Source organism: Parasteatoda tepidariorum, chromosome X1 (genome assembly GCF_043381705.1).
Source record: "Parasteatoda tepidariorum isolate YZ-2023 chromosome X1, CAS_Ptep_4.0, whole genome shotgun sequence".
Classification (NCBI taxonomy): Eukaryota; Metazoa; Arthropoda; class Arachnida; order Araneae; family Theridiidae; genus Parasteatoda; species Parasteatoda tepidariorum.
In genome coordinates this window covers 68,773,280-68,790,404 of record NC_092214.1, presented here as the reverse complement: position 1 = coordinate 68,790,404, position 17,125 = coordinate 68,773,280, and the positions used below count along the sequence as shown (strand labels likewise).

Genomic DNA, 17,125 nt, shown 5'->3' with positions numbered 1-17,125 from the left:
AGTTAAAACATAAATGCTTAACGATATTGACTAAAAACTTTTGATTTTTTGTAACCTTTAATTTTGTAATTAGAAATGCTAAAATGTTAATGAGTCGAAGAAAAAAAAAAGTCAGAAAAATATTTTTTTCAGGACACAAATGAAGCGAATATACTATTTTGTAACAGATCTTTGAAATGAAAATTGTTACTTGCAGAACAAATAAAATTTAATAACAGATCCAAGATATTTAATGCAGAAAACATAAATTTTTGCATGGGACAAACCTCCAATGATTGTCCAGAGGATCACAATTTTCATTAATTTTAACATCCTACCCATTTAATCATTAATATCATTTTATTTACATTTGTTGATCAGCCTATAAATAGATTGGATTCTCAGCTATTAATATACAACTTCGTTGTTTAACTGACTCAGAAGACAAAAGAACTTTCGAATCAACAACAAACAATTGGTTCGCCTTTGGGGAGGACTTTTTGAGTAAGTTTCCAAACATTTCTTAAAGGAAAACTACGACAACCTCCCATGTACTGCCCGATGACTATAGAACTTTACGATTCATCTATGATTGGAGATATTTTGTTTCAGCATTGTCATCAGTTAGGGTCAGAATTAGTATACAAATTCTTTTTTCAATGAAGCAAAAAAAAGTCCTCGATATCTTTCTCTTTGAACAATTAAAGAAAAATCAATTATTTCCAGCATAAGATACATAAGTAAAAACCGTGAATAGTTACCGTTTTGGATTCTAATTTATCTGGAGCATATGCTACATGGAACACAAGTTTACGAATTACTGGGTTCATCTATATTAGAAAGATAAGAAATAAATAGTAATAAATAAGTGATATTTTGCTCTTGAAAAATAATATTTGATATCAATGCAAGCACACTATTTAAAAATATTGATTGAAAACATATTTTAATAATTTTTTATGTATAAACATTCAGATATATTGTCCGTAAGTCGTTATGTTTGTATACATTTTCAAAAAGTATTTTTCTCTTTAAATTCTTTATTGCCCATAATATTTTTAAAATAAGATTTACTTCTCTAAAAAATTACAGCACGAAGGTTGAAAAGTTAAACTGAAAAATAAATCATTAAGCTTCACATAGTATTTAAGGGATGAAAGGGGGCCACAATCAAGGAAAAATTATAAGCGAAAATACATTTGGACAAACCAAACTCGTCAGCCATTTGCTGCAAAACTCGTCAGTCAGGAAGGTGAGCTTTTCATTTGACAGGAGAGCAGTGCAAGGATGAAAGTAAGTCTTAACTCAGAATCGTGCGGATAGATGGCAGCAAAACTCATTCGTAAGGCCGTTTCCTCAATTTCGACAAGGATCATAAAGAGAAGGAAATTTTCTCCAGATCACTGTACTCATAGTACTTCTCAGCGACCGACCACAGGATAAAATGTACAGTGAAAATATTTAATATTATAACAAAAATATGTAAGCATGGTAGGGAAAATATGGATATAACAAATGTATTAAAAATATTTTTACTCTCATTTTAAATTTAACTTATTATAATCTGTATTACTTCTGAGCATATCTAACTTCTATTTTGAAGTAAGTAATGGTGAATAAAATGATTCTAACTAATAATATTACGCACACAAAAAAAGGCAACAAAATTGCTTATACTTTTTTTTACCTCTATTAACGCCACTCCTTTGTTTAACTTTAAAAATTATTCCTGTAACTTCACTATTTAATTAAATAATCCATAGTTTTACTATGCATGCAATATTATTTAGTTTGTATAACTTCTGTATTAATTATATGATATAAAATATAAAAGAGAAAACAAATATTTAGTTTTCAGGTTTGAAGAAAAATACTTCGATTAGAAACGTTGACTTTTGTAAATTTTTATAGAAAATTTTTTTAATGAACGGTAAGAGTTACAATATGTAAAACAAAAGGGGAAAAAAGAAAACAAAGGAATAGGGGTAATTAATTTTATTACAAACTCATATTTGTCTTTCTATTCTCAATATTTACCTATAACTTACAATATCCCACTGTTTTATTTCTCTCTCTTTGGAGCATGAGATATAAAACATTTGTCTATAAAACCTCTTGATAAGTAAATATTAACAAAAAAATATTCTGTTATCTTTCATAGAAATGTCAAAAAAGTCAATTTTTGTGGGGAAAATTTCGTCAAAAATTCTATTTTGAGGATAAAGTTTGCTAAAATCCACTGTTCAGAAGAAATTGGGTCAAAAAGGAGCTATTGTGGAGACATTTTGTAGAAAATTCCTCTTTCGCTTGGAAATTTTGTCAAAAATCTTCTGCTACAGAGAAATTTTGTCAAGAAGTCCATTGTCATGGAGAAATCACGAAATCCACTGTTTTGCTAATATTTTGACAAGGATTCCCTCATATAGAAACAATTTTAGTAAATTTTTCTGCCTTGTTAGGCTGTTGAAAAGAGTTAGCGAAAATTTCCTTATGATATTTAGAAATTTTTGACTAAAACAATATATCTAAACTGTATTCAGCATTTATCGTTTAAAATCATTTGATTTGGGGAATATAACTAACAGCTCAACAAAACAGAACTATTTTACTCAATAAAATATACTTACTTCTTCTGAAAATCTGTCTAGAACTACTTTCTGAATTCTTTCAACATGACGTTGTGCGTTGTGGAGGGATTCTTCAACTTGTATTTGGCATTCTTGAGCTTTAGCTTTACCTTCAGCTTCACCATAAGCTCGAAATACTGACGGTAGATTTAAACCATCTTCAACTGCTTGGAGACCTTCTAAGACGGTTGCTATGTTATTTAAACTCAATATTACCTGAAAGAGAGCCAATATGAGTTGTCTCAAAATCATTATTACCTGAAAAAGAGCTAATATAGCTAATGTAAGTTTCCAAAAAATCATAGCCAGAAATGGAGCTAATATGATTGGCATAAAAATCATTTATACCCAACAAAGTGCTAATGTGATATGTCTGAAAAATGTTTTCAAAGTTAAATTCAGCTCATAAATAGCCCACAAAAAGTTAAATTAAGCTAAAGTTAAATTCAACTTCAGACATTACACTTGCTTATTTATATAATTTTAAACGAATTCATAGAAAAAATATGCGCAACAAATTAGTTTTTGACCTTTGAACAATTCAAAAGAAATGCATACATTGAAATACGAAAAAAATATTTTATTATTTTCACGATATTAAAAATTTTATATGTTTGTATCTGTATTTATTTTACTAACTTTTTTAGATACTTGTGCTGTTCGCCGTCTACTGGCAGCATTGCATTCTTCTCTCAGTTGTTTCCAAACAGCATTGGCGTACAACACAACCCCAGATACTATGGCCTGAAGAGAAAAAAACTATGTAGAAACAAATTTTTTTTAAAATCAAAAATGATCTTTTTCAGCATAAAATTCATTATGCAAACAATTATATTTACTCTCAAAAATATCGCTTCACGGTTGAACTATAATATCAGCAACCTGAATTGTAATATCACTAAAGGAAAGGTGACTCTAATATTCGTAGCCCTCATTGTAGCCGAAGAATATGGAAACACATATGAAGTTTGTATGAAAACGACAATAAGAAAACAGAAGACTTAGATTGACTGTATTGCAAGCGAGGTGAAATGGAAGTAGAGCGAGCACATCACCATAATTTTTGTCCTGATGAGAATGAACTAGGAGAAGAATCAAGGGAGAAATTTTCTACCTTTCGTTTCTCTTCGTAATTTCAAAGGAAGAAAATCGGTAGTCAGAAATCTTTAAATACGGTGGTTCACTGTACTGCATTTGGTGGTAAAGAAAAATTTGTTAAAGAAGGACGCTATACGTGTTATAGATAAGTTTATTTATCCCTTTTTGGAATTAGAATTGTTTTATTTATTATATAAATGAACTTTTAGAGTGTTCTTCTTTTTCTTAAATTATCATTAATCTAGATTATTTCCTTTTATTCATTCTAAATTCCATATTTATACTTTTAGCTATAAACGAATAAAAACAAAACTTAACCATAAAGTAATGACTACATGGAATTATTCATCATTAATGCATAATTTTTTTTAAAAATTTTAGTTTAAAAAATAATAAGCGAAGTTTTGGAAGCAATGTTGCTTTCCTTTTTCGTTTATTAAAGTTGTATTCAATAATGCTTTTGAAAGAATAAATTCTTCACTATTGTTCAATTTTAGTTGCTTGCTTTGAATTAATTTAATTAATAAAATAAATTTTCTTACAGGGAATAAGGGGTTATGACAGATAATTATAAAACTATTCGATAAATAGCGCTATGTTCTTTAACACTTGATAATAAGTTTATTTATAAAATCGTCAGATCTTCTTAAATTGATATTGTCTGCTCTTTTTTAATTAGAATGTAATACAATGAGCCGTGATGGCTCAGAGGATAGAGCGTTTGCCTTCCAATGAGGTGAACCGGGTTTGAGTCCCAGCTATAGCTGGTTGATACGATTTCTGCATCCGGCTTGCACCGCCCAAAGTGCTGACGTAAAATATCCTCAGAGGTAGATGGATAGTGGGTTTGATTCCCCTCGCCATCAGGCTAATCGTGGGAGGTTTCCGTGGTTTCCCTCTCCATGTAACGCAAATGCTGGTTAGTTTCAACAAAAAGCCGTCCACGAAGGCAAATTTCTCCCAATACTTGATCCAGGAGTTCCCTTGTTTTCTGGATTGGGTTCAAAATTACAAGTCTACGGAGTTAAACATCGGTAGTCGTAAACTTAAAATTAGGTCGACTGTTCAATGACGGTTATGAAATAAAATAATCGATGAAAAAAATTGAGAATACTAGCAGTGGTATTACAGCTGGTTTAAGTTTAAATGAAGTTGGAAAAGTTTAAAAAAATGAAGCAGATTTCTTTGAAGGTTTTTTAGGATGATGCAGCTCTTTTTTTATTTGCAAATTTTATTTTATTTATCAACTCCAAGGCACGTTGAAAACCATTTTTTGAAAATGTTTTTAAAAATTCCAAATTCTTGAAAATATGTCCATGATTTTACGAGATGTAGTACGATAGGAAAAATCCATGTTATATTAAAATTTAAACTTATTTTTATATACCTCAATATCGATAAATAAATTATTAAACATTGCTTTACAAAATTACACCATACGTTACTGAAAACTACTGAATCAAATTTCATTAGGAATTATCAAAGATACATTATTACCGCTCTTAAACCATTCAAAAATTAAAATTTTCTTAACTTAGTAAATATATAAACAATATTGTATAGTTTATACATATTAAAAAAACTGGAGTTCTAATATAATTCTTAGTGTAGCAAAGTGTTGTCAAACAATGACCCATTATTTTATTGTTCCTTAAGTGCTCCCTAAGAGTTTAACTATCCTCCAGGTATAGAGCATGAAACTATCAGAAAAGAGAACTCATCATTTGTCTTATGACGCCCTTCTTCCTCCAACAAAATCACCGAAAGAGAGGGAGCACAGAGAGATTAAAGCAAGACATTACAGCGGGCTCTTTCATTACAGTTCTATGATTGCAAGCTCTATGATTGTGTACCTACACTCAATTTTAATAGTTTGGGTGCCTAACCTTAAATATGGTGATTATTAAACGATATTTTAAATTAAGAAATCAGACAAAAAAAAAGCACTTTTTAAAAATAAAAAAAATGCCAAGTTTCTGTACTTTTTTTTGAATAAACAACGTGGCAGTAAATATCTTGGTTCAAAGTAATCCTTAATTTCTCAAGATTGATTTAACGATTGAAAAAGGGGCAATTCCACTGTCTTTTTTAGGAGCTATCATTAATTTGATATTGTTATGGGAGATAACGTCATGTTTAGAATATCACTTGTTTCAATTTTTTAAATATTAATGGTTTGACTATTTACTCAATTTCCGTTTTCCTTGCAGAGTCAACCATTATGGTTTCACCATTATGGTTTAAGCCATTATGGTTTAAGAAAAAATATAAGCTGCTGACACTGGATATAACGACCTTCATGATCAGGGTGAGGACAGACGCTATAACATAAAGTCGTCATATAGTGTGTACACAGAAATACTGTGAATATTAACTATTGAATAATAAAAAAATTGTATAGTGAAAAATATTACGTTGAATAGTAAAATATTGAACAGTAAATAGAAAAAAACTTGACTAATTACCAATAAATACCAACTTAATAAAATACAATAATGTAAATTATAATAAAACTTGACGAATTACAAATAATAAATTAACAACAACACAATGCTTTACTTTAATGAGAATTCTGTAGCTAACAGAAAAAAAAATGGTAATATCACAACTTTTTTTCTATAATTATATATACGTAAAAGTACCCTTTATATGCTGGTTCAATGCCGTGTATAATAATTTTTTTATTTTTATTTAGGGTTATCATTTTTGATAAATAATATTATGTCAAGATAACTGTGAAGACCACTTGTTTTAACTCTCAAATAAACCATACCAGTGGACTTATAATTCACAAAAAGAGTGGATGCAATTTTCAAACAAGAATAGTTTGATTGATAAATTTATTGCATCCTTTGAATCTTAAGAATTTGGCTTGGATTATTGTATCCTAAGAATTAGGCAACTGACAGAAAAAAATGACGATTATACAATTTTTTTCCTATATTAGTATATACGTAAAAGTACCCTTTATATGCTGGTTCAGGGCTGCCATTTTCGATGAATGAAATTACGTCAAGATAAATGTGAAGACTGTTTGTTTTAACTCGAAAATAAAACTTACTAGAGGATTGATATTTCTCAGAAAGAGTGAATACGATTTTCGAACAAGAAAATTTTGATTGATAAATATATTGTATCCTTTGAGTTTTAAGAATTTGGTTTGGCTTATTGTATTCTAAGAATTTGTTAACTAACAGGCAAAAAAAATTGTAATAAAGCAAATTTTTTTCTATGTTAGTATACACGTAAAAGTACCCTTTATATCAGCCACGATGGCTCTGTGGTTAAGGTACTGAACTGTCACTCTGAAGAACTGGGGTTCGATCCCCAGTGGTGGTTTGAGGCCCACCCAGCTTCAGATCTTTGGGTACCAGTTTGTCTGGAAAGTAAAGGCGAGGCATTGTGCGCAGTGCTGACCACATTGCCACAGTCATGCCGTTGGTCATGGAATTGTGGAGCCTTAACATACACCCCTCTGGTCCACAACGGGCTGTAGCGGGAAAGCTTTACTCTTACCCTTTATGTGCTGGTTCAGGGCTGCCATTTTCAATGAACAATATTATGTCAAGATAATTGTGAAGACTACTTGTTTTAACTCGAAAATGAACCACACAAGAGGAGTGACATTTCACAAAAAGAGTGAATACAATTTTCAAAAGGGAAAAGTTTTCATAGAAAAGTTGGATTGATAAATTTAATGTATCATTTGAAAAGAAGGTTACACAAATAAGGATGATTGACCATAAATTATGACCACCTATGCTTTAGGATAAGAAGTTAGGAGGTTGTGTCACTCTTTTTTTCATTTAAAAGGAATTCTAAGTGTTTTCTGTGTATTACTCAGCAACATCAAAGAAAATGATGGTTTAAATAATTCTTTTGAAAATTTTTCTACATCATATAACTAAATTTTGGTCACTATATTGGAAAGAAAGGTTTAGTGTGAACATTCTAATGGACATTAATATAACATTGCCTTAATAGAATAGAAAACGGGATTTTATACATCTGTCGTAATAATGGAAGACCGCTGTAATCGATCGTCTTACTAAAGAGCGCAAACTGCATTGTAATATATTAATTTTCTGCAGAAGATGAAGTTTAAGACAAATTTTAAAATAAGCACAAATATATTAAAAAGAAATTACTACATATGTTTGCGTATTTAGAAATTTTTTTTTCCAGCTTTTCTTAAAGAATTGAATTATAGCTTGGGTTTTTGCAAGCTTAAGCTGTAATCCTCGCCAAGGCTCTAACGTTTTTGTTGGTTAGATCCTTTAAAATAATTGGTGACGCAAAATTCGAAAAGGCATCTCGTTTTTCATTTCACTAGCGTTTAAATATTGAATGGATTAAGTTTGGATTAATTATCATCGTGTTAATTCTCCGTAATGAAAATAAATAAGAGCAATTTCTTACGCTTTAATATTACTTTCTGAGCTCATCACCACCTTCTTATTTTTTATGAGAAATAAAGCAAAATAAATAAAACAGTTTTTTATGAGAAATATTAATTAATATGATAATATCAATTTTTATGAGAAATAAACAGTTGAAGAGACTTATCGATACAGGTGTCTTCTTATTGGAGATCTTAATTTATATTTCTTGAATCATTCTCAAAATTGAAGTCATTAAAACATACTAGGTTCAAAAATTATTATTTAAGTTAAAAAAAAAAAGGAAAGAAAGAAAACGTAGATCAATGACAGTGGATTAAAACAATGTGAAATTAAAATTATTAAAGCCTATGTATTGTTGAATAAATCTAACAGGCTTTCCAATTAACTTTTACCAGGTAGAATAATTAAGAACGGTGGGACAACGTCTGTCGTTAATGGGTTTAAAATTTCCGACCCGGTTTTAATTAAGCTATATCGTGATTCAGATCTGGTATTCATTATTTTTTTAAAAACTCAGGATGTCTTAATTGCATGTTCGTTTATTTTCTCCTATTTGGTAATTACATATTAATTCATTATCCAGAAATCGGAAATAAGATACCAAAGGTTGCGCATAGAGAACACCTCGTAATCGAAACCTGGCTGATGAAATAGTTCTAGAAATTAATTTAATCGAAAATCTGTACTGAGTATCATAATTAAAGAGTGCTCTGCGAGTTCTTTAAATATAGACGAGTTGTCTTTATTCAAACAAGAGTTTGGAAAATACGTTATAGTGTTTCCCAAACATGCTTTATTTCAATAAAAATAGTAAATTCGTATCAAACTGCAATTCAGTAACATTTATTTTCACTGAGTCCCTTGATAGATGTATCACGTTTTAGTGTTGAAAACAGTCTCATTTAATTAATGCAAAGTTAATCAATTAATTGTACTGTAGTAAATTACTTAGGTAATTAATTATACACTCGAAATGCTCATTGCCAACATCTTTAAATGGGTAAAGCATGCTGGAAAGGGCATTTGACATTTCAAGTAATCAATTCTCTTTTGGAAGTAATGTGTAATGCACCAGATTTTACTTCAGATTTTTTTTTTAAATGTATGATAAAAGTTACTTGAAATACATAAATTATGGAGTAAACACATTTTATTTCGAAGCAAATAAAGCATTAAAAAATCTGTTTATTTATTTTTTAAATGAAAGTAGTTCAAGTTTTCCACTGTTTCATAATTTGTTTTTCTTACTTTGCAAACTCCTTTAAATAAACATGTTTTTTTTTTAAATAAAGAGAAATATTAGGTTTGAGAAAAAGTTTATTAACGTACCGTTAATTCTCAACAGAATTAGATCAAAATTTTTGAAACTATCTAGAATTCAATTTACAGTATAGATTCATTTTAGTTTCATCAAAAAGTAATAATAAAAAATAACTACAATTAAAAAAAACTTTCAAAATTTTATTTAAATGATCGTTGGACTAAAATGCTTAGGTACTACTTCAACATTTTATGATCTAAACTAGATATTTGATTCAAAACAATTTAAATATTTTGCATTTTTTGGCGGACTCTCAATTTAAAATAGACTTTTTCACCAACTCAATATATAGAAATTTAGAAGATAATATTGTAAATCTATACAATTCCTAAACATTATATATTTAGGAATATCAAAATTTATATATATTCAGAAAATATCAAAGTTGCATGAATATTTTAAACAAGATTCGTGAAATATTCTGTTAATTTAATTTAATAACTAAAATGTTAAAAAAAGTTTTATTTTAATGATAACAAACAATGCTTTGCTCAATTATATCATGGTTTGATTTTCTTTGAATTAAGTGTGCAGTAAAACCAGAGTAATACGTACCTGAATAATACTATATACAAATGGAAAAATTGAGCCTTCATCTGGCCAAGCGAGATGCATCCAAAATTCTCGAAGCTATAAGACATCAATAAGGGGAATCATTATAAGATATAAAAATAATAAGATATACAAGCAAATAATATAAGCAAATAAACAACATAAGTAATTAAATAATATAAATAGGTTATAAATAATATAAATAATAGATAGTATAAGATATAAAAACAAATATAGAAAAGTACACTTTCTGAAGTATAGAAAAATTTTATGTCGCCTTTTCTATCAACCTTATTAAAATGGATTGTTCTAATTATTGCTATCAATTAGATTTCAATTCTTGTGGTAGTTCTTCAAAAAATGCTTAGATTTAAGTTTTTTTAAAACTAAAATGAAAACAAAACAAATTATCGTGGTTTAAGACACCAAGCGCCAAAAGTTTATGGTAAATACTGAAACCTATTTTTTTAAACTAAATGAAAATAAATCAAATTGTGGTTTAACACACCAAACACTAAAGGCTTATGGTAAATACTGAAACATCAAAAATCTATAAAACTGGAAAACATTTAAACAATATTACTGCATGCCAGATCATTTCAATAAATAACCTCAACATTTTTGGGGCTTTTGTTAATTTTGCTCTCCCATTGAGCCAAGTTTTCCTGCAAATAATGGCTATTTTGTTAAAGTAGGTGAGAAGGAATTTGTTTTAGTATTTCCTAAGATTGTATCGAATCGTATATTTCTTTATCCTCCGTTTTTTTAAATAGATTTTTCAAATCAACGATGATTTTTAGAGGACCCGGTAAAAAAAAATAACATTAGTAAAAGTGCACATTTAAAATTGTAATTGATACTTCATCATCGACCAAATTGAGAACACTTTTTTTTGGACAAATATTGAAGCTATTTTGGAAAATGTGTTGAGATATAAATTATAAATTTTTTTTATTAGTATTAAATGTTTTTTGGTCGTTTATTGAAAATAAACCGATTCTATAGCGTGCGCAATATTATAACCATTTTGCGCAGTGAAAAATATTAAATAATTGGCATATTTAAAATCAAAATAATAATAAACATATTTAATTACTGCTTCAGAATATTTTATCTAACTTTTACAGATAATTTTATAATCCTTAAATACACAATTATCATTCGAACTCAAAAATGAATATTTTCTTGAGGATTAATGTGTATTATGAATTTTGCAATATCTTTAATTTATAGTAATACATTTAATACTCAGCTATAGTTTTTAATTGAATGTTAATTTTTAATATGATAATTTATTTACCTTCATATTGCATTAAATGGGTGAATTTTCCATCTGATATGACTAACATATAATACAACATATAATATAATATGACATAACTGACTATATATATCTTACTATATATAAATACCCAGTTGAGTAGCATAATTTATTTTAAGAGATATTTTCAAGTAGGTGTTTTATAATTTTTGAAACACACTTTTATGTTTCATCGAGAAAAAAAACATTTTATTATCTAAAATTAAGCATTAATACATAAGCTACTTAATTTAATTTAATATATTTTGCCTCAGTCTTTGAACAATTTTGTTAAATACACTATTAGGCTTAATGAAATATTTGTCGAGAATTAAATACAGAGAGAGAGAGAGTTCTCAAAACTTATTGCGGTTGATTTCTTTTTCATTCCTTTGAACTATATTTTAACTCGAAAATGTTTTAAGCTTATTATTATTTCATCTGGAATTATAGAAATATCAAAGACTATATAAGCTTTGAGTAAATTTTTGTTTACGCAATAAAACTGCTGTAAGATTATATTTGCTTTCCAAAAATTTTCTTTGTATTTATTTATCATTTATATTTTCCTTTATAATGCTTACATTGCAGTAATGTTTGTTTGAAACTTTGATTTAAATGACTCTAAGGAAAAGCTATATGACTTTAAAATTCTCTTTGTGAGCGATAAGTGCCTTGTAACCAAGGGGCTTATCTAATTTTATTTTTAAAATTCTACTGTTTTCAAACTTGTTTTTACTTAACTGATGCTTATAATTATCCCTATTCTACTTTATCTAAATTATTCTTCAGTGATGTTTGTCAATTTCGTTTCTAAGAAAATGCTTTGGGAAATAGAAAGAGGTATTAGCGGTATTTAGAGGTAAAATATGTTTTTTTAAAAAAGAGGTATTTAGAGGTAAAATATGTTTTTGAAAAACTAAATAGTTTGTTAAAAGAGCTGCAAATGATTCGATGGACGCATTATGCCTTCATATTTTTAAAATTCTAACGATATTTTAATAAAATAAAATATTGCTACTTCTTTATTCAAAAAACGAAGGTTAGACCAAGTATTTTGAACAATGTATTAATTTATTATAAAGACACATGGATCTAGTGGAAATGCTGAAAAAATAAGTTTGGCTTATATTTATGCAGTTTTAAGCTATTAAAAGGACGGTTTTAAGGAACATGACTCTTTAAGACCGAGCTTGCAAGGTGGCACTGGTAGGATATTAGTAATGGGTAAAAACTTTTAGTACATTTATTTAAACCATTTTAACTTTTCTTGGAAACTAATTTAATATAAAAAAGAAATCACAGCTGCTTCATTACAAATATATATGCATAGATTGAATAGGGAACTTCCTCATTCCACTTCATAAACATGATTCAGAATAACAAGGTAAAGTCACTCGATAAATATGTATAACTGAATGTTTAATTATATTCAACACAATTAAACGTACTTTAAGCATGTACTAGTGATAGTTCTATTAATTAAAATTATTGGTCTCAAAAGGTTCTTAACATACTGTCTTATAAGCTTGATGAAACTAAGATACCTAAAAAATAAAACAAACCTGAGAAAAACAGGAAACCGTATCCAAAGCTGAGGTACTGCATTTTGGATTAAATGAAGCGAGATCAACCTAAAAAAATTAATAAATATTTATAAGTGCTTGTTACTTTTAAACTAATTACGAACAGTTTTTTCTGAAATTAAAAAGCTCATAAATAATTTTTTTCAAAGAAAAAGTTTTTTTTAAATATTTAAAGTAACTAGTATAATTTTACATTAAAATTTAGACAATTCCGTAAGTTCTTTTTAGTTATTGGAACGAAATATATTCAATCTATAAATGAATAGTAATAAATTTCCATGTAGGTAAAAACTTTTTTTTTGTATTTTTCACCATTTGTGTGCAATTCTGGGAACGTAAAGTATCTGTCCTCGAAAATTGAAAAGGAACAGTTTGATGTATAAATGTAAGCTTTAAAACAAGTATAGTTTATTAATATATTTTCATGAGCAAATTATTTTTTCTTTAAAACTGAAACAACCGATTAATGTAGATAATTAAGATCAGAGAACGAAAAAATAAAAGTCGGGTGTAATGAACATAAATTTATTGTTTTATTGAACTGGATTTCTTTGAGACTTTATAAAATGTTATATGGGATTATCAAATTTAAAATTTCTCATTCAAATGGCTGTATAAAAAATTACCTGATATTTTATCTAAGCATTTGTGAAGCAATGAGAATTTGTACAGCAAAAAAAAAGTATAGTTCAAAAGTTGCCGATAGATGTCGTTGTAGTTGTCATTAAATGCTAAAAAATCTCTGCTTCAGAAGGTTTTATAATTTTCAGTGGCGAATTGAAACTATCAGTTTTGGTTTAAACAGTGATTGTTTCGAATGTACGAAGGGGCAATTAAAAGATGGATTCAATTTTGGCTTTTTTTACTATTTTTTGCCCATGGGCTGTTTAAAATTGATTCTCTCTATCCTACGTTTCACATTTTGTAGATGAGGTTGAGCTTCTTCAAACAAAGAGTGCCCACAACAATATGTAACAGCTTTTAATTAATACCGCAGGACAAGTACAATCACATTTAACGGTAAACTGTTAAACTATTTTACTCATACGTAAAAATAATTGATTCACCTATATTCAAATGAAATATCAGGTCATTTTGGTCCGTGATTCTTTTTTTACAGCTGATTTTGAAAGTGAAACTTTAATTATAATCATCTTATGTGAATTAGTTTACAAGAACTATGGCTTCAAACGTAATGAGGTATGTAGTACATAATGAAATCATAAAATATTTCAGTCTAAGAATTTTTTCACATACTTTCTTATTTCTTTCCCCAAAATCAAGCTCCTTTGTTAAGGAAGTCGCGTCTTTTAATACCTGTAAATGAATAAAACATTTTAATCAGTACTTATAAAATAATAAAGTCCATTACTAATGGAAAACAGTATATTGTTTAAATTGAAATAATAGGTGTTTTTCCTACTTTTTTTCGATTAGCAAGATCAACACGCAAAAGTTTTACTGGAAAAAGAATAACTAAAAACTAATTTCAAAATTTTCATGTGTTTGCTGCCATACCCATCTGTTAAATTTAAAAATTTAGAAAACACTTAAAATATGGGGCGATATTATAAATCCCACTGAAAAATCTGATTCGAAATGATTCATTAAAACAAAAATGTTTAACATAAAATTATGTGTTAGCTTCATCATCTAATCATACGACTGCCAGCAAAATTATAACAATAAGAAATTTAAGTCACTGATATTTATGAAAATAAATATTTCGAAATTAGATTTTTTCAGAGGATTTCTTTAACTTAAAACGTGAGAATAGAGTACAATAAAAATGATGTGGTCAGGTCTAATCCTGGTCCCAATATTTTAGTAAAATGTAACATAAACAGTTACGTTACTTCCCATACATGATACCCCCTGGTGATTTTACACTTCTGTAGTCCTCTGGTTAAGGTAATCTAAGAACTATGTATCTTGACTGTTATAACCAGGGGATAAAACTTAATACAATTCCATTTGATATTTTTTAACATAAATTTATTCTCTTATAAATTAATAAGTGGATGAAAAATCAAATGAAATAATATTTTTTAACAGAATTTATTTTTCAATGCAGAAGATTTTCACAACTAAACACTTTTTTCGTTTTCTTAGCTTTTACTATTGTCTAACGCAAAATAAAAGATAAAAAAAATTCAAAAATTAAAAATTTTATTCTTATTTAATGACAACTTTCCTTTCCATTTAACGTAACAACTTATTTTGCTAAATTATCGCATGAAAAAATCTTATAAAATCTTATAAGATTATAATCTTATGCTTATAATCTTATAATAATTTAAAAGGGCGCTCGAAAAGTTCGGTGAATGATCCCGTAATTGAATAGCCATACTGGTATGGTTGTTGCGCTCACACAGATACAGTGAGAAATATGACTAGTGTCCGCTAGTACTCAAATCATGTCAGAGAAGTGGAAGTTTATGCTACTATCCATTTTACTCAGTCACTGCGAGTAAGTGTAAAATGAAGCAACATCTGAACATCTATTGGGTTGAAGTTGAGTAAAAAGTTATTGCATTTTTTTTATGCAACAGATGGCAATAAGGCAGTTTTTATAATACTGTAAGCATTTGCAACAATAGTTTTTACCTCATTGATAGCTGTGACAGTTTGAGCCTCATCACACATTTTTTCTATAATTTACTATTTTATTTCCGTAAAGGGAAAAACGAGCTTCAAGCTTGGGAAAAATTGCGTAAAGTTTACGGTGACGATGCTCTCTACAAGAACGTCAGTGCCAAATCTGGTTCAATGATTTTGATTTGAAACATGCTCCTTGATCGGAAAAAAAATACTTGAACTGATGATGACAAAATGAAGACGTAGATCCAGTCAATTCTACGTTACACTACTCGAGTGATTGCAGAGATATTGAAGATTATTCAAAATGTATCCGCGTCCATCTAAAGATACGTAAGCAAAGTCGAAATATGTTTTTCTCATGAACTGAAAGAATAAGTTCATTTGACGGCACGAATAAACATATGCGATAGCTTATGAAACGTGAAGAAAACGACCCTGTTTTTAAACAGAAAGCGGGTCTTTTTTTTTGAAACGAATGATATCTGGTGATGAGAAGTGGATTGTTTACAACAATGTGGTGCTCAAACGCCTTTGGTCTCCAGATCAAGATTTGCCATCAATGACTTCATAACGAGAATATTATCAGATAAATGTTATGTTCTCAGTGTGGTGGGATTTGAAGGGTGTAGTGCTTTTTGAGCTCCAACCCAGAAATAGAACAGTCAATTCAGAAGTGTATTATAGGCAATTAGACAGTTTGAACGAAGCTGTCATCTAGAAATGTCCTGAACTCGTCAATCGTGAAGGAGTAGTGTTAGATGATGACAACGCGAGACCACACGCAATCTTTGGCTACCTGTCAAATGGTATTGCAGCCTGGATGGGATGAGATGCGCCAACCATCCCTCTTGTCTGATCTTGCGTCATCAGACTTTCACTTGTTTCACTCTCTTCAAAACTCCTTGCGTGAAACCACGTTAAATTCAGATGAAGCTGTAAATCAGCCCTTTGTTTAGTTTTCCACAAATAAAGACAGGTCCTTCAATGTACGAAGAATTGTGGAGCTCATCACCGAACGATGACAAAAGGTCATCGAACAAAAGAGAACATGCATCATTGATTAACTTTTATATAAATATATGACTTTGAAAAGTTTCAGAAGAAAAAATTGTTAGTAAATGAGTACCGAGGGGAAACAATGTGCAAAAAATTACTTCTGAGTGTTTTGAACTCTTGGGACATGAAAAAGATAGATGCTATGTTTAGATATGGTTCACATCCAAAAAGTGTTTACTGAAAGCTCCCATCAGTTGTTGTAGCTAGTGATGATAAATTTGAATGTCAGAAAAATAATTTTGTTTCGTCTTGCTCCTTCTTATTTTATGAGATTATTCAGCAAAAAGGCACTTTGCATATAAAAGAAAATTATGTATTTTTAATAGTTATTTTTACTTACTCGATCATGACTAATGGATACTAAAATTCGACTGCGAAGTTTATGTCTGGATGAACAGAACCAATGACACATAACATCAATAAACCACATATGAGATATTGCGAGTGCTTTATTAGCTGGCTCTCTATAAATAGGAAAATAATGGAATTATGCATAAATCTTTAGTGCTATTAATACATATCTTTATAACTTTGAGCATTTAGTACAGTTTCTTATTGATAGAGGGTGGGACTTTCAATAGTAATTTGTTCATTGAAATGAC

The 17,125-nt window shown here is 28.9% G+C and overlaps 1 protein-coding gene and 1 long non-coding RNA gene across 6 annotated transcripts in view; one reads left to right on the top strand and one right to left on the bottom strand.

Annotated features, from left to right (window-relative positions):
- Positions 1-3,377, top strand: part of LOC107451032 (uncharacterized) — a 49,097-nt gene extending 45,720 nt beyond the window's left edge. For both annotated transcript variants that reach the window (XR_011638145.1, XR_011638146.1), the window contains exon 8: positions 3,254-3,377. This is a non-coding gene — a long non-coding RNA (uncharacterized lncRNA). The remainder of the gene's footprint in view (positions 1-3,253) is intronic.
- The window catches only part of LOC107451031 (BAI1-associated protein 3), a 344,805-nt gene that overhangs the window by 37,039 nt on the left and 290,641 nt on the right, over positions 1-17,125 (bottom strand). For all 4 annotated transcript variants that reach the window (XM_071187328.1, XM_071187326.1, XM_071187327.1 and 1 more), the window contains 7 exons: positions 16,864-16,987; positions 14,124-14,183; positions 12,846-12,914; positions 9,984-10,058; positions 3,246-3,350; positions 2,607-2,822; positions 741-809 (listed from right to left, as the gene is read on the bottom strand). In XM_071187328.1, the coding sequence (XP_071043429.1) occupies positions 741-809; positions 2,607-2,822; positions 3,246-3,350; positions 9,984-10,058; positions 12,846-12,914; positions 14,124-14,183; positions 16,864-16,987 (718 nt within the window). The remainder of the gene's footprint in view (positions 1-740; positions 810-2,606; positions 2,823-3,245; positions 3,351-9,983; positions 10,059-12,845; positions 12,915-14,123; positions 14,184-16,863; positions 16,988-17,125) is intronic.